This window comes from Schistocerca cancellata, chromosome 4 (assembly GCF_023864275.1).
Source record: "Schistocerca cancellata isolate TAMUIC-IGC-003103 chromosome 4, iqSchCanc2.1, whole genome shotgun sequence".
Lineage (NCBI taxonomy): Eukaryota > Metazoa > Arthropoda > Insecta > Orthoptera > Acrididae > Schistocerca > Schistocerca cancellata.
Genome location: NC_064629.1, coordinates 544,016,523 through 544,038,755, shown reverse-complemented (window position 1 = coordinate 544,038,755; position 22,233 = coordinate 544,016,523). Strand labels below are relative to the sequence as shown.

The window sequence follows — 22,233 nt, the reverse complement described above, 5'->3', positions numbered from 1 at the left end:
ATGCATATTTTTTAGCTATTTATTTTCATTTTATTATGATGACAAATCAAGTATCATTATCAGGTGATTCCTCAATGAATATATGTGTGAGCTCAACTTTAGAGTGGAACAAAACATTAGCATTAAGGGAGACATGCTGCATTTGGGAGCTTAGTTTTACTAGAAAGAAGCATTTATATCATGTGTGGAGTTTACATAGAGATAAGAGGCCTATGGATGGCAGTTGTGTGGTGATTGTAGTAGCAGTATAACTATGTGATGACATGTGGTACAGGAACTTGTCTCTAGCCTGCTCTGATAAAGTCACTGTTCATCCCTAATCCACTATATTTGCTTTCCAAGCCCCTTCTGTTCCTTATATGCCATCTTTATCAAATTTCATATCCACAATTCTGTCACAGTGGTGAGTACTGGACTCCTATTTGAGGAACTGGCACTTCAAATCCCTGTCTGGCTATCCATATTTAGGTTTCTCATGGTTTCTGTAAATTACTAAAGGCAAATGCCTGGGCAGTTCCTTTGAAAAGGACATGGACCAAGAACTTAACCAAAAACAAAGCAATGTTTTTAATCTTGTTTCTATGTATGTCAGCTATTCTGTGCCTCTAGTACACAGTGAGTGGATACCTTCACTCCTTCCATTATTTGTGTTTCACATGACCTACCAGTACAATATTAATATCTCTAGGAAAGTTAGATGAACTGACCATTGGATACATTGTGTGAAGATTCTGTTACATTTTCTCCTGATACTGTTTCAACAGATTCCTAAACCATGCACAGGTAATATAAGTTATGGCTTATCTATAAAAATAAGAAAATTTTAAATAAATTTTTCACACGTGGAATGTTTCCCTCTATTATATTCATAAAATAAGAGGTTTGTTGCAATTGTTCCTGTACCTTCAACCAATAGCACAGTCTGCAGGAAGAAGTAAACACCAATTCTTGTTTCCTCAGAACACTTCAGACAGCAATGAAACTGAGTTACACATAATAGATTCATCTAAACATCTAGTCAGCAGTGCAGTGATAATTACTCTTCAGGGAGAAGCTCACATTCTAGAAACACAGATACACAGCACCCACGTATGTTGTTAATTAAGCCATTAGTATCATGCGGTAAAAGGCTTCAGTGTTAATGTTCAATCACAGTTAATAAATGACATCTATACACACCCCAATTCCTTCACAACAAACACCTCATGCGAGTCAAGCATTTACCGTTAAGCAAACAAAGTACATACAAGTGGTAATGTAGTAATGAGATACTGATGAGTCAATGGAAAAATGATATCATAGGGGAAAATAATTTAGCATTTTCACTTTGGCAGATTTACAGCAACTATGTTTTCATATTGCAGCTTTACAGCATAAATATTTAGCAACAGAAAAGAAGAAAATTTTACATTAAAAATATTTTATATTGACAAAATTCAGTGAAAAAGTAAATATCCACAATTTATCTCGAATGTATATATGTACAGAAAAGAGTTGTTAAAAATAACTGAAGTGACATGTGATTGACCCACCATGTGATGATGTTTTTGCAGTGTCTTTAACAGCATTTCACTGCATTCATGGAACATGGAATGTATATTCCATTAGGAGAACACTTAGTTTCATCTCTCAAAGACAGGATAAGCAATTTTTCATCAAAATTCTGCTAAAATACCATCACCTGGAGGAATCACAAGCTACTTTTTTTTTAATTTGAAGTTAGAGAAAATATATACTAACTTTTTATACAGAAGTATTATACCAGCACATGTCGTATTTATTTTGAGTATGCAGTTTCAGATTTTGCTTTAAATGAGTTAAAATTAGGCTTATTTAAAATTTGAATATTGTTAAAATTTCCAAAGAAGAAAAAGGTACATAGCTGTATGTACCTATACTTCCTAGACTGAAATTCCAGGCAGTATCATAAGTTTACAGAGTGGGCACAGTGACTCACCCTGACAGCTAAAGGGTTGTCGGAGTAGTCGATAGGCTGGCACCGGAAGCTGTATTCAGTCAGCCATCCACTCATGAGACACTGAGAGAAACAAGCTGTTACATTCCATTCACCGAAAGCTACTCTATGTGCACAGTTTCCCCACAGAATGAAGAAGTGCCTTCTCCTGGAGAGTTTTCATTACTCACATATTAATTTTGATAGAATTTCACATGTGTATTTCTAGATATGTACATTGACATCAAGACCTACCCTTCCGCATTTACTGATATATTTATTTCAATAAAATTTCACACTTGTTTATGTACATACGGATATTGATACCAAGAGTTAACCCTTTGAAATTTGGTCATAATGATAATATTAAAGCAATCTGAACAGATATTTGCTTGTTCTTTTGATGTCTTCTGACCAAATTGTAGTTAATTTGTACAGTGATGTATGTTATACCTATGCAAAATAATTTGTCATCAGCCAGTCTATTATCTTCATTATTTTGGCCTTATGCTGCAGGAAGATGAAAAAATACCATAGTGTTAAATATTAGAAAAGTTATGTACTATGGCTGCTGTTTAACTGTAGCATGGATGAAACTTTAGTTTCATTAATTCATTAACATGCTGTCCCATAAAAATAACTCTCTGCATCAAAAAGTTCAACTATACTTTCACATGTAGACCTACTTCAGATAATATTTTTAAGTAACTCACTGAATAATTGTTCTTTCAGGTGTTTAAATAAACACGTGATGTTTTCATCAAGGAATAGTCATACTTTCTGGTCAAGAAAGTTTCACTGTTCATTGAAGATTTGCAAAGTATCTCAGACAGCAAAAATCCAAAATTTTAGACAGTGACTGGACAGCATATTCCTGAATCTTTTGACTTTATTTAACAACATTGAGTTTTCCCAGTTCTCATGAGACAAATACTCTCTCGCTGTTAAATAGGAAACTAATGAAAATATGTATTCCAAAGATGGATTACAGCAATGTGGTAGCCTGAAGAGTGCAGTTATATTAATGGTATATGGAATGCAGTAGGCTGGGAGTTATATAATCTCATCTTTTGTGCAGAATGTATATATAAAACTGGGTATTTATTTTCATTCATTCACTATCACTTCAGGTAACGCAAAGTCTAGTTTCATTGCCACTATGGTTCTCTGCCCTTCGATCAACTTTTCCAATAATAATTTTCTAGTGTGATACAGTGGTGTAATGGTGTCTGCTACCATTAAAAATCTTCTGCAATTATTACTCTTCAGTTTCCCACATTAATTTCTAGTTCATGAAATTTTATATTTGAACGCAACTGAAGCACTGCTGTTGTTGTTTCAGGGGCATTTGACTTCAAAGTCATAAGTATCCACTGGAATGCAGATATAGATGTAAACTGCAATGTGTTACTTTCTCCATTGCTACTGGAATGAAGTCATATATTGCCAGATTGTTATCTTCATATCACCTACATTCTCATAGTCAATATACTTCAATGATATAGTATGTTCCAATTTTCTTTCTATAAAAATAATGATAAGGGTTTATTATTCTGTGAACCATTCATCATCTTTTTGGAGTTTTCTGTATCAAAATTATTATATAATGTCAACACACAAAAAGCAAACTAAAAACAAAACAACACTGAAATTAGCATTTATCATAGTAGCTGTTCAGATCATCTCTTCCACTTCTCTTTAAGAAATTAATTGCCTTAGGTGCAGAACAGACTCATGTAAATTCAGGAAAATGTAAGTTAGGTAACCCTTTTTACTACTAGTCATTTACAACTCTGTAGCAATACTGAATGCTTTGGAGAGCCAAGAAAGTACTGAACAATAAACTAAGCTTGTTAAATACACTGAAACACAAAGTTTTAGTAACAATAGTAACAGTCTCCATTAGTTTTTTCTCTGCTCAGTAGAGGAATTTCAATATAAATCAAAAACATTTAGAAGCAATAGACAAATTATTTTTGCCATTTGGTGAAAAACTGAAAAGGTGACAAACAGCTGAACTAAAAAGCAAGCTGTACTGGTAGCAAACACTCAAAGCATGAAATGCAGAAGAAGAAAATCTTATACTTAACTCAAGGAAGAACAAAATAAAAGAGGGTAGAATTATTTCAAAGTTTTAACTTTTCATATATTTGAAACATGTACATTAATATACTAAGGCTTTGCATCATATAAGGATTCTGTGCAACAACAAAATGTATTATTATGAAATAACACATCATTCAGCTAATGTATCTTGATTAAAAATCTGTTGTAAAGAAAAATCTGATTTTGTAAATGAAACAAGAAACTGTATTTTGAATAAGTTACTTAAATCTAAGGAAAAAATTAAATTAAAACCAATTTCTTGAAATTTATATGTACAACAAGTAAATCAACATTTTCAAAGCAGTTGCACAGGTCATCCTTCACATTCACACAAAATTACAACTGAATCAGAAAGTGGAGAGAAAGCTAAGTACCAGTTACGTGCAGAAACAGTTTAAAGAGAGAAAGATTATTTTGTAGTTGAAGTTCATCACCAGAGGACAGAATACTGTACTAAAATAAGACATTTCACTTATTCTGTGCATGTTTATTTACAGTGCTTGTCCAAAATCCTATTTACAAGTGTAAGTGATTTTTAACCTTCACCCATAAGCTGTAATTAGGTTTTTGCAAGTCATTCCATACACTTTTCTTTCATTTTACTTAAATTGTAGTATGTTCCCATGAAAGAATGGTCTTCCAATCTGTAGTAACATTATTTACAGAGGTTAAGAAATAATGCCTTTATTCTGTTCAGCAATACCCACATTTAGGCAATGCTGGTGCTGATATATCAAATTCAGCTAATTTATTTATTCTGAAATGGAGATCAGTCTGAGGGACTTAAAATACATGCACTGCACTTCTGATAACATGTGACATCCATATTAGCCTCCCTCCCTCCAACCCCCTCCCCTACCATCTCCCCATAACTCTGTGATTAAAAGAATTTGTTTATTAATTTGGCTGACAGTGCATACACCTGTATTCAAATTATTTGAAGCTTGTTTGATGCAATAGTTCAAACTTAACTGACATCTTTCAACAGATGGCTATATGAGGGACCACCATGTGGTGTTTGATAATTATTTGAGGAGTTAGCTATACTGACAGTGTAACAGCAGGTGTTTCGTCACAGAAATAGGAAATTCTTATACAATTTACTTCTGTAGGTAATTGTGCAAAGATAATTGTACAAAGATTCAGCTATATCACTGCTTACTATTATTATCTGATTATTACTGAGCAGTATTACCACAGATTGGTAAAACAGTTCCACATGTACTCATGTGGACATGTTACTAAAAAGATAATCTACTCTGCTTTGAAGTGTCTCATATAGTGCTGATGACTAAATTTCCCATGTTTATTTATTATTTATACTTCTCAAATGACTTTCATATCATCAGGCTGCACTGCTGTTCTGATGATCAGAAAATGTATTGCGTTCTGTGTGTATTTGAAGGGAAACTCGACTATCACACTATAAGGCTACTCTAGCCTCACAAACTCCAAAAGACCTTCCAAATAGGATTGCACATATTACATTCACTGATAATGGTGCTCTGCTGTAACTTGAAGACTAGTCAAAATATTTCTTACTTAGTTTAAGGGAGGCAAGTTGTATGCTTCGTACATTTACATGCTCAGTATTCAACTATTAACATTGTATATATCTGTTTGTGTGTGTGGTTTTCCGATATTTCATTTAAACTATGAACTTACAATACACATGCTCTTCAAAGAAGGTATGCTGGAATGTTTGTGTACTATTACTTACCTCGTAAAAAAGCCATGCACTGAATATAACTTGGAAAAAGTTGTATGCAATCAGTAGATTTTTTAGCTCGAATGGCTTACGATTTTCCATAAGTCTTGGGCCAAGTACTTTTACAATATATACATATGTGAGACAGATTGCAGCAGTAGGGAATGGGCTTGACATTAGGAACCATTTGCTAGTCCTCGGATCTGCAAACATTTTAGAAATGTCAAAATCATGTACATAATCTAATGAAGTTATAATACAACAAAATATTTAACCTGTGAATTCAGAGAGCATTTCATAACAACACATTATTGTCACAGAATCCATTAGATTACAAGTCCTGGCATGAAGAGCACATTTTAATGAAATAAAGGCATGCGGTCATAACAACCTGTAGTTTCTTGATGATCCACGATAAGTTTTAAGTGCGGAAATGAGAAAGAATATAACACCATTTTTGTGACTGCTTTAAGAAAAGAAGAGAAATAAACTGAAAAATTGGTGTCTACATCTTATTCGCAGTGACTGGAGGTGAAGATCCCCACACTCGGCATTATTAAAATAATGGAAAAAAATTTCTGTGAAATTTGCTAACACTGATCATCCATGTACTTCAACTGCCATTTTTTACTCCAGTGAACAAGGTTGTCTGCAATATCATAGACAGTATAGTACATATTTGTCCATATAGGTGGCCAGATGTACATGAAGCAAAATGGCTGATTATTTGGATTCTCTGTTAGACAAGATTTTAAAAGATCTTGTAGTTTAACCCTATTACAAAAGAGTGTGTATAAACAGCAATGTGTGATGACAGTACACACTCTTTATGAGAAGTCACTTGCAGAGAGTAACTGCAGACAGACATCAGCTCCCAGCAATAGTAAAAAAAAAAAATAATAATAATAATAATAATGGTTCAAATGGCTCTGAGCACTATGGGACTTAACATCTGAGGTCATCAGTCTCCTACACTTAGAACTACTTAAACCTAACTAACCTAATGACATCACACACATCCATGACCGAGGCAGGATTTGAACCTGCGACCCTAGCGGTCGCGCAGTTCCAGACTGAAGCGCCTAGAAGTGCTCGGCCACACCGGCCGGCGAGCAATAGTCAAAAATTGTAAAAGAACTGTCATAAAGAACTGTGCAGATAACTACACACAAGTGATTTAGACCCTCAGTAAATATCTACCAAAACCAGTGTTTCAAAATTATAGCTTTGCTGAAAGGTAAAAATTGAACTTCTGTCTTTAGGTTGTTGTCCTGAAGCACCCAACATGCGACAAGAATACATTAACGTGATGCAAATTCTACCACGTCCATGTCACAGTCTCTGTGTCACTTTTGATGTTTCCAACTACTGCACAGGTGAGTAGTAACTCCAAATACGACAGAAGGAGCCTCAACTGCTTACTTTGAGAAACGAAACTAATAGTAAGAAAAGAGCAACATTATTTAGTTTTTCACTGATTTAACAACTTTTAACATCTTAAGCTCGCAGAAACTCATCAAACGGATGACCACCAGTGGCACTGCACACATTACAATATCTTCTATTGTCAGAACTGCTCTTTGGGTTCAAAATCCTTTGGCCTATTGCTAACACGTACTGTCTATGATTCTTCAGAAAGTACTTCATGGTTGTCAGACGCTTATGAATAAATCTTCTCACACACAACCTGGCACCGTCTCTTCAAATTTTACTGTGTGAACAGTTCTTTGCTGAAAACCTTGGCCAGTTCTCTGAGAATCCAATGACCCAGTTTCTTGTAAGTTTCTATACATGGTGGTAAATTTGAAGCATTCTCAAATGGTATCCGTACAAGATCCATATTGTACAGCAACATGCACCAAAGCACTCACAACAACATGTTGACTTCACTCTCCACTTTCTCACTAGGATTGAAGTTGACGAGTGCTGGCCCTGGACCATCTTATGGACATATGACGCTCATTTTTCTTAGATGGGTGAGGTGAACACATAGAATTGCCGAGTGTGGTGATCTTCACCTCCAGTCACTGCAAATGAAGTTCCTCTGTACGGTGAACATGTCACTGTATGGTGTGGCTTCACAGTTACGTTCATCATTGGACCGTTCTTTTTTGAACAGGGTGGTGCTCAAGGACCAGAGACGTGCAGTGTGACAGGCCAGCATTACTGTGATATGCTTCACCAGCACATCATATCCACACTACAGGAGAGAAACACATTGAACTCAATATTTTTCATGCAAGACGGGGTCCCAACGCACATCACTTCTGAAGTTCACCCGCTTCTCTGAAACACATTTGGATACAATCAAATTATCAGCTGATCATTTCCAAATGCTTGGCTGGCACGATCACCTGATCTCACTTCCTGTGATTTCTGATTTTGGGGCTACCTAAAGGACAGGGGAACATTCACACATGTGCTGATCTCAAGTGCAGCATATCAAGAGAGGTAGCTGGCATACCCACAGACATGCTTCATTCTGCTGTGCAGAATGCAATCCTGCACTTTCAGACTCTTCTGGGCACTGATGGGGGCCATATTGAGGCCCTTTTGTAGCAGTAATGGTACCGGTATGTGATGGTATGATGTACCATTGCAGCACATCAACAGTGTTTCAGTTGTATTGATTCTGCATTATTTATCTTATCCATGTCCTTGAAACTAATGCTACCAAGTTTGTTACTCATACGGTAATTAGTTACCATGTTATGATGTGCTAAATTGGGTAAGTGGTAATTAAAGTGCATTACTCACAGACATTCAGTGAGGGCTTTGATTGCCATATGGCAACAAAACTTGGTAGGTATTCTAATGCATTAATTCGCAACTGATTTATGCTGGAAAAAAATTATTTCCAATTTTAGCTACCAGATGCAAATCTGTCTTTGTGAGTGCAAGAAAAATGGATTAGTAATGAGACATGGGCAGAAAAGATCAAATAAGTGAGAAAGACATAATCTTGATTTTGTTATGAAGCACCACTTACACAGTTTGTTCAGTATCAGCATGAGAAATGTTGACGAGATGCTATACAGTGCCATATTTGCATCTGATATTCAAAATTGGAACTAATTTTTTTCCAGAGTAAATTGGCTCTCCATTAATACATTAGCACATCTACCAAGTTTTGCTGCTGTACAGTAATTACAGCCCACAGCAGACCTCTGTGTGTTGCTGCCCTTTAATTATAACTACCTGGTAGTTTTGTCACCCTGCACCTCAAACCAAAAACTGACTGAGGACAGCACCTAACAGAGCAAGGACACTGCTGACCATTAAAATTGCAATACCGTGAAGACAAAATGTGACAGGTGTCAAAATTGCATAACATGTACTACTGCATACAAGTGATTATAATTTCAGTTCAACTATGCATAGTAGATAGGAGTAATGCCATCTAATTCTCTACATAAGGAAAGATTACATTTTTCATTCAGAAATAGTATTTGAATGTCCATTGTTTATGAGAAGAGTGTGGTATATGCCTCTATGGTGATATACCTAGCAGTATGTGTTGGAATTTGACAGTGGCCAGATTGAGGCCCTTCAAGACTGCAGTTTATTATTCCACAACACTGCTGCATCTCTTGGTAAGGATCTCACAACTGTGATGCAAATATGGAATTGATAGGTTCAGGGAAGGTCACACTGAGCACTTGACAGATCAAACATATCATTCATGCGACTGTGGATGACTATATTGCCAAGTCAGGTATGATATGACAGAAAATGGGCTTGTTTGCAGTAAGATAAGCCTCCACAAAGACAGTGTGATGATTTCTGGATCACCATGGGCTGTCAAAGCACCAACCATTATAATAGTTTCCTTTGCCACAGCACCAGAGTTGTACACCCACGGACAACACTGTGGACAGGAGAGGTACCCTGTCATCTTTTCATACGAGTCCCAGTTCTGTATACAACACCACAATGGGCATATCTGTGTACGGAGGCTTCAAGGTGAAGGAATGTTGTCAAATTGCATTCATCATCGTTATATGGGAGTGCAGCAGCTACCGTGCCAGTACATATGCCACTGAGTGCACAAAACCACATGGCTGGTAATTTCTACAGTAGTCATTTGATTTCATGTGTTAATATCTGTGCTTGTGCTCTTCTTTGTGGACTCTGTGACATGCTGTTTATAATGTGGTTATCTACCTTGGCACAGAGGAACTTCGACTGTTGCCCTTGCCTGTAAGTTCTCCAGATCTCTCACACACTGGAAACATCTTGTCATGGAGAGACTGGCATGCCACAACTCATCAGCCTTAACAAATGCCAAGCTGTTTCCTAATCATCTACAGTCGAGTCTGCAGGGTGAATGAAGGCAGCACATAGGCTACCACGGACAGAAGTGTGGTGTGGAGGCAACGAGCTCCACTTTGTCTAGTGCTGGTATAACACTGGCAGCCATGGGGTGGGCCGCAGTGGGTGGTGGAGGAGAAAGGGGGGGGGGGGGGGCGGGGCGACAACCAGCCGTGTTTTTCATCACACACTGCTGGTACTGCTTGTTGCGTCATATTGTGCATTATGCTAAGCTATGAGTGAATCCGATCACAATCTTTGTTTGGCTAATGCCAGCTGTACCGTAGTCATTTTAGTGATTTATCAGAGCATTGGTAGGCCGAAGTAAATAGACATCTACCGACTTCCGCTGGTCTAGAACTAGGGAGTCCTGGTTCAGGCTGTTGTGTGCAAGTAGTGCAAAAACAGGAGTACCATACCCAAGAAATGAATGACTAAGTTTGTTTTCAAAACGATCATTCGGTGACGTTGTTATAATTAATTTCCTGTCTTCATTCTGTAGTTTAAGAACTGATCAGAGAATTTGTATTGAATGTTGCTTTTGATGAGTCACCTATGAGTAAAACAAGAATTTACGAGTCGTGTAAGTGTTTTAGAAGTCGGGTGCGAAGGTGTCGAAGACATTTCCAGCACTTACACTTGAACATGAGGTTTGCTCCAGACGCAGATAGATGCGATACACAAATTCCTGCCGTCCGGCCTCTAACCGTCGCTAACATTGTTAAAACCCATATAATAACGCCGATCCCGTACAGCGACGACAGAAGAGAAGGAAGAAGGAGAGGAAGTAGATGAAGACCATCTTGCTTTGGCCGCTGGCAATTAAGAATCAGTTCTACAAGGCAATCCGAGGGTAATTTTCCGAGGTTCTTCCAATTCACCGAGCGAGGTGGCGCAGTGGTTAGCACACTGGACTCGCATTCGGGAGGACGATAGTTCAATCCCGTCTCCGGCCATCCTGATTTAGGTTTTCCGTGATTTCCCTAAATCGCTTCAGGCAAATGCCGGGATGGTTCCTTCGAAAGGGCACGGCTGATTTCCTTCCCCATCCTTCCCTCACCTGAGCTTGCGCTCCGTCTCTAATGACCTCGTTGTCGACGGGACGTTAAACACTAATATCCTCCTCCTCCTCCTTCTTCCAATTCATCTAGTGTTCACAAATGGAGCTTCTGAAACATGTTTACTTAAGCTTTAATTATGCCAGTTGGCATTAAAAAATAAAAATGAATGGTAATGCAAGAAATCGAGTAACATGATCAGATGTAAAGTTATCTAGGCAGATACTGTTATAGATGGCATCAAAGTTGATTCTTTTTAAGTAAATGGCCAGTAGAATTTTTTTTATTGTTAATTATGTGTTCATATCCAACAGGAAGGTCTCAGTTCTATCTTTTAATTTTGAGTGTCAACTTAAGCGTCCTTGGTATACAAAAATATCTCTTGAGAATATTTTGAAGGTCCATTTCCTGTCTTGGTAGGTAAGTTGGATTTAATAATATAGAGATGTAATTTATAATAGACAAATAAAAAAGGTGATATATTAACAATACAGGAAGATGTACTTTGCGTATACTAATGAAATACGCTTAAATGTTAGGTATCAAAGTAATCTACCGTAACAAAATATTAAGTGGACACACACTTGAGGTAAAGTAAGTGTTGTGTATCTTCTGTAACATACGGTTCTAGGGGTCAACTATACTCCGTTCATCATAAGAATAAAACTCATGTAAACATTAGGCAATGTATTCTTCCGCATTTTATGGAACCTTGTTGGGATTTCGTTTCACTTGGAGCTGAAGCCAAGCTGTCTCGTGTACAGTCTAGTACAATGAGGATACGTTTTATGCTGTGTGTGACGCACACATCGATTTGGCGATTATGCGGGGCAACATCTTTGCTGACGCATTTAACTTGGACAGCACTGACCAGGCAAATGAGCCAACTAACCTGTAGTGATGTGAACAGCTGCAGTAAAGAAGTAAAAAGAGACGAGCAGAGAACAATATAGCTTTGAATGTCGTGACAGGCATATGTACTGATTTATCTAAAGCATTTGACATCACTAACCATAATGCCCAAGCAGAAGATTGACCAATTAGGAATTAGAGGTATATCCAATGAGTGGTCGCAAACAGGTGGTTGAAGTGCAATATACTGACCATAACAAAATCAGCTACTACTATTCAGGATATGAAAATGTGAAATATGGCGTCCCTCAAGGATCACTATTAGGACCCATTCTGTTTCTCCTCTATGTCAATGATCTTATGTACAACAGGTATTGCTTACCTGTTGCCTACCCTCCAATTTGCAGACGATACAAGCTTCCGTATTAGTGGTAAAACAGAAGAAAAACTAAAAGACTCTGCTATCCACACAATGAACAGTGTAGAACAGTGGTTCAGCTATAACAAACTAATTATAAACAAAGAAAAGACAGTACCACTGAACTTCTATAATGTAAAAGGAAGACACCACCCAAACATAGAAATAGAACTTAGGGACAGAGTTCTTGAAAGTGTTGACAGCACAAAATTTCTGGGACTCTCACTCCAGAACAACACAAAATGGGAGGTACACATTGAATATTTGCAAAGAAAACTAAGCAAAACCTGTTACATGATACAGATCTTAAAAAATTGTTGCAGCAAAGCCAGCCTGTTAAATGTATACTACTCCTATGTGTATTCTGTAATTAAATATGGTATAATCTTCTGGGGCAATGCAACAACAAATATTAAACTTTTCAGGATGCTAAAGAGAATATTAAGAATTATTGAAGGGGGGTAAACAATACGAAATCATGCAGGCCCATATTCAAAAAACTGTCAGTTCTTCCTTTTCCTTGCATTTTTATCTACAAAACATCAGTTTTCATCAAACAATATATTGATAGATACCCAGATATCTTATCAATAATGAAGATATACATGCACACAATACAAGGCAAAAATCTGACCTTCATATGAAACAGGTGAGAACATCATCGTGCAAAAAGGCACACTACATACTGGGATAAAGATTTTCAATAATCTACCTAACCAAATTACATCAGCAGGTAAACTCTGTAGTTTTAAGGCTGAAGTAAAGGCATATTTAATTGATAATTGCTTTTACAGTCTGACAGAATACATAAAAGCCAAACAACAAAAATAAAGATGCATTATGAATATTCTACTTTGTATGTTGCCTGTAATGTTTGTTGTATGTACGAATCTTTGCTAAATTACTTCAATATCTAGTCCTTAGGATTGCAACAAAACTGTATTTTATCTTGTAAATACCTAACCATGTCCAATATCCTTGTATATATTCTATACATGTAGGATTTGAAGAACTAAATAAATAAATAAATAAAAGAAAGCAGGCTAAAATTAACAGACAAAAAACATGCAAATGCTGGGCACATACTGTACAACAGTTTACCGCAATGTATAAAGACATCTGATCGATATTTGCCCTTACAGTGTTAAAGACTATCTTGACATAAAAAATTAAATAATGTTTATGTATAAATTTTTTATAAAGTACTTTAATGACATTTTCTGTGAATATTCTATAAAATATATGTATATGTACTACCTTTTTGTAACTAGCTATGTATATGCAAGATTTATGTAAAAATGAAAGTGTCCAATATCATTGTAATAAATGATCCACAGACAAATAAAGAATACAGGAAATAACGGTAAAACTCAGGCGATACCCTTCTTAGATGAACATAATATGCTCTCGATCTTAGATACCATAGTATCGTACTTATCCCTTAACTTGGCATCAGAACAGTTCTAATGGTTTCAGATTGCAGTGTTAAGATGACAACTGTAAAAATGCAGGATTTGTAGGGTGTGCTCGACGCCATGAAAATTATTGTTTTCCATGTTTCTACAATGCTTATCACTCTGGCTCGTGTGAAACCACATTTGCCCTACAAAACAATGAGCATATTCAAACGATGAGTATTTGATTTTTCATTTTTCTCAAAAAATTTAATTGTGTAATTTTTTCCTTAACTTCAACAATCTTTAACCATATTTTATAAAATATCGATAACTAAGAATGAGTATTTGCAATGAAAACCATAATTTTACGTGTGATAGTTAGTTAGTTATGTGTTCCATTGATCAACCTCACGGTCACTGTTACGATGTGGAACGTGACAAGTGCATAAGAAATGCACACAAGAACCATTTTTTTTTTTTTTTTTGAGATTAAAATTTTTATTACTTACCCCATTCCCTTAAATGGCACAAAATGCGTATATTATACCTGTAGATTTATTTATTTCTATTCAAGAATTCAACTATGGTACAGAAGGAATTGTCACGGAGATACAATTTCAGTTTATTTTTTAAACTATTACTGCTATCTGTCAGACATTTCATTTCACCTGGTGATTTATCGAAAAGTTTTACAGCAGCTTATTTTACCCCTTTCCGTGCCAAAGATAGCTTAAATAGAGGATAGTGTAAGTCTTTCTTTCTTCTGGTATTGTAATCATGAATGTCACCGTTGTTTTTAAACTGGCCCATGTTGTTGAGAACTAATTTCATTACTGAGTAAATGTACTGTGAGGCTGTTGTAAGAATTCCTAATTTTTTAAACAGATGTCTATAAAATGTGCTCCAACGAGCACCACACATTATTCTAACCACTTTCTTTTGAGTAGTGAATATTTTTTTTATCAAACTGTTGAGTTACCTCAAAATATTATTCTGTATGACATCAGAGAGTGAAAGTATGCAAAGTATGTTAGCTTGCTAATTTCTATATCCTTAAAATTAGCAGTTATTATGATTGTAAAAGTTTCTGAACCTAGTCACTTTAGGAGATCCAAAATATTAATTTTCCAATTAAGATTCTCATCTACATGTACACCCAAAAACTTAGTATTCTCTACCCTGGCTACTGACTTGACTTCTATTGATATTTTACATTTATTGAAGGAACAGTACTTCTTGCAGTAGAAAATTGGATGTACTGCGTTTTTTCAAAGTTCAGAGGAAGCCCATTCACAGAAAACCAAACAGTAACTTTTTCAAAGACATTATTTATATTATTTTCTATTGGAGTTTCTTTTACTGGATTAATAATGATGCTTGTATCATCAGCAAACAGTGTCAGTTTAGCTTCTTCTTTCACATAAGAAGATAGATCATTCACATATATCAAGAACAGAAAAGGCCCATGATCAAACCCTGTGGAATACTTAATGTAATTGCAACACAGTCTGATGAAGTGGGAAGCTTTCTTAAGTCACTTAAACAATATAATGAGACTTACTGCTTCCTGTTCTGAAGATATGACTTAAACCACTCATACGATGTTCCATTTATACCATAGAATTGTAATTTCTGTAACATAATGTCATGGTTCACACAATCAAATGCTTTGGATAAGTCACAGAAAATTCCTGTTGGTGACATTCTACGATTTAAAGACTATATTATGTAGGCAGCGAAATTGTATATTTTTGTTTCAGTAGAACAGTATTTTTGAAATCCAAACTGTGATTTACTAAGTATCCAATTACTACTGAAATGGGTAACCACTCTTGAGACATTACTTTCTCGATGATTATTGACAATGCTGTAAGCAGGGATACTGGCCAGTAATTATTGATATCTGTGGTGTCCCCTTTTTTGTACAGAGGCTTGACAATAGCATATTTTAATTACAGATGTGACTCATAACATTGTTTTAGTAATTTGCTAGAGATGTCACCTATGTAATTAGAAACTAGAAGACGTGCAATTTTCTTGAAAAAATGATTGTGAAGTACGAGTAAGTTACCATATATTTGATGGATTTCGTATGTAAATGATTTAAGTATTCAAACAGAAAAAAAATTACAAACCCAACGGGTTTCGCACTGTCGCCCGCTAGCGCACTCCATTATTGCTCAACGACGCTATCGATTACACCACACATGTAATGAAAATATCTTTCTTATATTTATTACGTGAACTGCTTATCCATTTCAGTTACTGTTTTTTATGCTCAAGTAGTCAGACATAGTTTTATTTACATTTTCATCTGAACACTCATCTGATGTTTCTTTGTCTTAACGTGATTCACTATGTCAGACCTTCAACAATGTCCAGTACCTAAATTTGATTCACACAACGTACATTCTGCAGTGTCTCCGCTACCTGTGATAGGAGTAACTCACTTTTTACGAGGGCGTGCTGAAAAGTAATGCCTTAGAATATTTTATGCTGCTGTCAATATCGGTTGACGTATTAACGTCATGCATATTACCCTGTCGACTTTCCCGCTTCGTTGCCGCGGCGAATACATTTCTCCTGACGAGAGATCAGTTTATTGATTCTGTTAATGTTGACATTGTTAGATCTGCAGACTACAATAACAACGATCTGAGAAAAAGTGAGCAGTATGGAAAGCAATGAAGCCTTTTCGCGCTACATGAAATTCCTAGTGTCTATTCACATTCTTCAGCTGTCGTAAACGGTATAAATTAAGAAAAAAACTAATAGACGTATATTTACCTCCTTGTCTGTCCATTAAGTCCTGAAAATCGTCTATTAAACTGAGGATGGCTGCCATGGTCTCGCGTCAACCTTCCTGCAACAAAGACGTGAACCATTTAGTCTTAATAACGTAGTGTGTTAATCGTTGAAGAGCACAATTATGTATCCCATTCACCTCTGACTTGTCAACGGATCTACCATTCCTCTTATGAAACCCTCGTGTATCAGTGTTCTGATTGACATAAGTTACAATTAACGAATAATTTGAGTTGTTAGAGAGAATGCGGGTGGCCTAGCAACAAAATAAGTTTGAGCGTCAGTGACCAAACCTACTTACTTCTTTTGTCATATACACTGTTGATAGGAAATATTATGGCCACTGCCGACCGCGATACTGCATACTGCCTGGCGGCGTTGTGGACACGTGATAAATCCTGACTCAATAAATATATCGAGGTGCGGTTTTCGCCCAGTTATAGCGGACAATATGGCGAATTTCGTGACATTCGCAAGTAATTGTTATCGTTTATGATCGCCAAATTACGATACGACTTCATTTTTTTCTAATATAACAGGCTATATACTTTTCTCTGTGGCATTTTAAAGAATCTTGTAAGAGAACTTCAACGACAGAACTTGTATGATACTCGATTAAATAGTATCAAGATAACAGCGCCGCAAACCATTGTCCCGCCGCCAGGAGAAAAGGTTCCACAAAACGTCTGCCCTATTATACCAAATGTATGTCTGGTACGGTTCTTGTATTTACCTGTGTGATTGCAGCTGTGTTCTACTGTTGTAGCAATCAGATAACTTGCTCGTACGGTTACTCGGGCATTCAGAATGTATACGACAGTTGAGAACTATTAGAACAAGTGCGGTTGTATGCTGAAGAATATCCATATCGTGTCAAGCACTCACAATCTGTCTTTGCATATATTACAAAAAAAGTTCTAGAAACTGGAAGAGTCGAGAATAAACTACGCCGAGGAAAAAGAAGAGCAGCCAAAGAAAGAAATGAAACAAATCATATTTTAGCAGCAGTTAACACACAATGCAAATGCCAATAAGAGGCATCTCAGAAGTCCGAGAGGGATCAACCAAACGAATGCTCTACAAACGCTACATTCCATCGCATTTCATCCTCTCGACATTTAGCTGCTTCTAAGCTTCATGGCAATGACTTCCAAAATTGGTTACAGTTCTCCGAATCTTATCTAAGAATCGTTAACTAACGATGGGCGAGTCAATCTTCGCAATGAGCAGTAATCGTCAGATGAAAATCCACATAAGATTTCACACACATTTTTTTGGAAAATCCACGCTGAATAAAAACAACGCTCTTGGTCTATCAACGCTTGGTAAGTGTTTTTCAAGACCTGCATCATTGTTCCCCGTTTTATTAATGAGAATCTAAATACACTCAAGTATCTCAGGTTCCTAATACACTCCTGGAAATGGAAAAAAGAACACATTGACACCGGTGTGTCAGACCCACCATACTTGCTCCGGACACTGCGAGAGGGCTGTACAAGCAATGATCACACGCACGGCACAGCGGACACACCAGGAACCGCGGTGTTGGCCGTCGAATGGCGCTAGCTGCGCAGCATTTGTGCACCGCCGCCGTCAGTGTCAGCCAGTTTGCCGTGGCATACGGAGCTTCATCGCAGTCTTTAACACTGGTAGCATGCCGCGACAGCGTGGACGTGAACCGTATGTGCAGTTGACGGACTTTGAGCGAGGGCGTATAGTGGGCATGCGGGAGGCCGGGTGGACGTACCGCCGAATTGCTCAACACGTGGGGCGTGAGGTCTCCACAGTACATCGATGTTGTCGCCAGTGGTCGGCGGAAGGTGCACGTGCCCGTCGACCTGGGACCGGACCGCAGCGACGCACGGATGCACGCAAAGACCGTAGGATCCTACGCAGTGCCGTAGGGGACCGCACCGCCACTTCCCAGCAAATTAGGGACACTGTTGCTCCTGGGGTATCGGCGAGGACCATTCGCAACCGTCTCCATGAAGCTGGGCTACGGTCCCGCACACCGTTAGGCCGTCTTCCGCTCACGCCCCAACATCGTGCAGCCCGCCTCCAGTGGTGTCGCGACAGGCGTGAATGGAGGGACGAATGGAGACGTGTCGTCTTCAGCGATGAGAGTCGCTTCTGCCTTGGTGCCAATGATGGTCGTATGCGTGTTTGGCGCCGTGCAGGTGAGCGCCACAATCAGGACTGCATACGACCGAGGCACACAGGGCCAACACCCGGCATCATGGTGTGGGGAGCGATCTCCTACACTGGCCGTACACCACTGGTGATCGTCGAGGGGACACTGAATAGTGCACGGTACATCCAAACCGTCATCGAACCCATCGTTCTACCATTCCTAGACCGGCAAGGGAACTTGCTGTTCCAACAGGACAATGCACGTCCGCATGTATCCCGTGCCACCCAACGTGCTCTAGAAGGTGTAAGTCAACTACCCTGGCCAGCAAGATCTCCGGATCTGTCCCCCATTGAGCATGTTTGGGACTGGATGAAGCGTCGTCTCACGCGGTCTGCACGTCCAGCACGAACGCTGGTCCAACTGAGGCGCCAGGTGGAAATGGCATGGCAAGCCGTTCCACAGGACTACATCCAGCATCTCTACGATCGTCTCCATGGGAGAATAGCAGCCTGCATTGCTGCGAAAGGTGGATATACACTGTACTAGTGCCGACATTGTGCATGCTCTGTTGCCTGTGTCTATGTGCCTGTGGTTCTGTCAGTGTGATCATGTGATGTATCTGACCCCAGGAATGTGTCAATAAAGTTTCCCCTTCCTGGGACAATGAATTCACGGTGTTCTTATTTCAATTTCCAGGAGTGTATATGCTGTCGCCAAAGTTATTGGAAGACATCCCATAACGCAATCATTGTGGTACCAACATGACGAATGTCCCTCCCATTCCGCACCTGTAATGATAGACACTCTTAAGAGAAAATTTAGACATTGGAACGATCGTTCAGAAATGGTCTGCACATCCACCAAGCTTAACATTTCTGTAATTTTATTTGTGGCAAAAATTAGCATGAGAGGTCTGTTAGGAAACACCGACGACTCCCGAAAGCATGAAATGCCTAATAATACGGGCCTGTGCTACCGTTAACTCCAGATGAAATTCAACATGCAGCATTGTTTTTCCAGAACCACTTTAAAGCGTGTAGCAGTGCTCAAGGTCAACATATTTTGCACTTGGTACGACAGCGGTGGTGGTAAACAGACGAACCGTAACTGAGTTATGTGCTTGCATACATTTGGTATAATAGGTCAGACGTTTGTACAATCTCTTTTCCTGACGGCGGGGCAGTGGTTTCCGGCGATGTTACTGAAATACTGTTGACCAAGTTCCATGCACATTATGTCACTGAAGTTCTCTCAGAAGCTTCTTTCAAATGACACAGAAAAAAAGTATAGTTCTTGAAGAAAATCAAAGCGACTATAAACGACAAAAATTACTTGCGAACTTCTGAAATTCGCCATACTGGAAATTTGTGGTAAGGTCTTACGGGACCAAAGTGTGTGTCGTAATTCGGCGACTATAAACGACAAAAATTACTTGCGAACTTCTGAAATTCGCCATATTGGAAATTTGGAAATTTGTGGTATGGTCTTATGGGACCAAACTGCTGGGTCATCGGTCCCTAAGCTTACACGCTACTTAATCTAACTTTAACTTACCCTAAGGGCAACACACACACCCATGCCCGAGGGAGGACTCGAACCTCAGACGGGGGAGTCGCGCGATCGGTGACAAGACGCCTGAGACCGGGCGGCTACTCCGCGCGTTCGCCATATTGTCCGCTATAGCTTGGCGGAAACCGCATGTCGATATGTTTATTATGTCTGACCTCGCCCTGTCTAAGCTGAGCAGAGACGAATGGGTTATCATTCTAGCGACGATACGGGCCGCAGATGACGAAAACCACCGAAGAAAACGACTTTGACAAAGGGATGCCTTCATGCTTGATGTCTTCTTCGATCGTGATCGCTTCTCTCTGCGGGATAATGGTCCGTGCCACAAGGCCTGAATAGTGCTACAGTGGTTTGAGGAGCATGTTAGTGAACTCACGTTGATGTCATGGACACAAAATTCACGTGATCAGAGCCTGATGGAACACTTGTGGGGCGCTATAGGGCGCCAGCTCCTTACCCACACAGCACGGGCCCATAATTTATGGTGATTGCGTGACCTGAGCCTAGATATCTGGTGCCACATACCTCCGGAAACCTATGAACGACCCGTCCAATTCATGCCACGCTTAATAGTTCCTGAATTAGATTCCAAAGAGGAGCGAATACGATAGTAAGCAGGTGCCCATAATGTCTGACTCATCAGTGTAACGATCGGACTGTTGGGACTGAAGGCTACGTAATGGGTGGCTATAAGGTTGACTAAACTTAAACTAAAAAGGCAGGATTAAAAAATACTCACAATACATATTGGTTATGGAAGAAAGCCTTCGCAAAGAGAAAACTAGTAAGAAATTTTGTAAATACTCATGTAGATAAGTTAGACGTGCAATAGAAGAAGAACAGATGCTGTCCTCCTCAAGAGGGGATCCGCGAGTAGGGGACTGGTACAACAGGAACTCAAAAAGTAAGTTACACGTTACTATGGGAGACCAAGTAACTTTTATTCAATGCTGCACTGCACATCAAAGAGACACAGATACACTATTGGCCATTAAAATTGCTACACCAAGAAGAAATGCAGATGATAAACGGGTATTCATTGGACAGATATATTATACTAGAACTGACACGTGATTACATTTTCATGCAATGTGGGTGCATAGATCCTGAGAAATCAGTACCCAGAACAATCACCTCTGGCCGTAATAACGGCCTTGATACGCCTGGGCATTGAGTCAAACAGAGCTTGGATGGGGTGTACAGGTACAGCTGCCCATGCAGCTTCAACACGATACCACAGTTCATCAAGAGTAGTGACTGGCGTATTGTGACGAGCCAGTTGCTCGGCCACCATTGACCAGACGTTTTCAATTGGTGAGAGATCTGGACAATGTGCTGGACAAGGCAGCAGCCGAACATTTTCTGTATCCAGGAAGACCCGTACAGGACCTGCAACACGCGGTCCTGCATTATCCTGCTGAAATGTAGGGTTTCGCAGGGATCGAATGAAGGGTAGAGCCACGGTTCGTAACACATCTGAAATGTAACGTCCACTGTTCAAAGTGCCGTCAATGCAAACAAGACGTGACCGAGAAGTGTAACCAATGGCACCCCATACCAAAACGCCGGGTGATACGCCAGTATGGCGATGACGAAAAAACGCTTCCAGTGTGCGTTCACCGCGATGTCGCCAAACACGGATGCGACCATCATTATGCTGTAAACAGAACCTGGATTCATCCGAAGAAATGTCGTTTTGCGATTCGTGCACCCAGGTTCGTCGTCGAGTACACCATCGCAGGCGCTCCTGTCTGTGATGCAGCGTCAAGGGTAACCGCAGCCATGGTCTCCGAGCTGATAGTCCGTGCTGCTGCAAACGACGTCGAACGGTTCGTGCAGACGGTTGTTGTCTTGCAAACGTCCCCATCTGTTGACTCAGGGATCGAGACGTTGCTGCACGATCTGTTACAGCCATTCGGATAAG

General features: G+C 39.0%; 1 protein-coding gene across 4 annotated transcripts in view; it reads right to left on the bottom strand.

Moving 5' to 3' along the window:
* LOC126183497 (elongation of very long chain fatty acids protein AAEL008004) overlaps window positions 1–22,233 on the bottom strand; it is a 308,167-nt gene that overhangs the window by 40,702 nt on the left and 245,232 nt on the right. For 2 of the 4 annotated variants that reach the window (XM_049925534.1, XM_049925532.1), the window contains exons 4-6: window positions 16,592–16,667; window positions 5,781–5,971; window positions 1,958–2,038 (exon numbers count right to left, since the gene is read on the bottom strand). In XM_049925534.1, coding sequence (XP_049781491.1) covers window positions 1,958–2,038; window positions 5,781–5,971; window positions 16,592–16,649 — 330 coding nt within the window. In that variant the 5' untranslated portion in view covers window positions 16,650–16,667. The remainder of the gene's footprint in view (window positions 1–1,957; window positions 2,039–5,780; window positions 5,972–16,591; window positions 16,668–22,233) is intronic. The other 2 variants (XM_049925531.1, XM_049925533.1) reach the window with 1 other exon arrangement.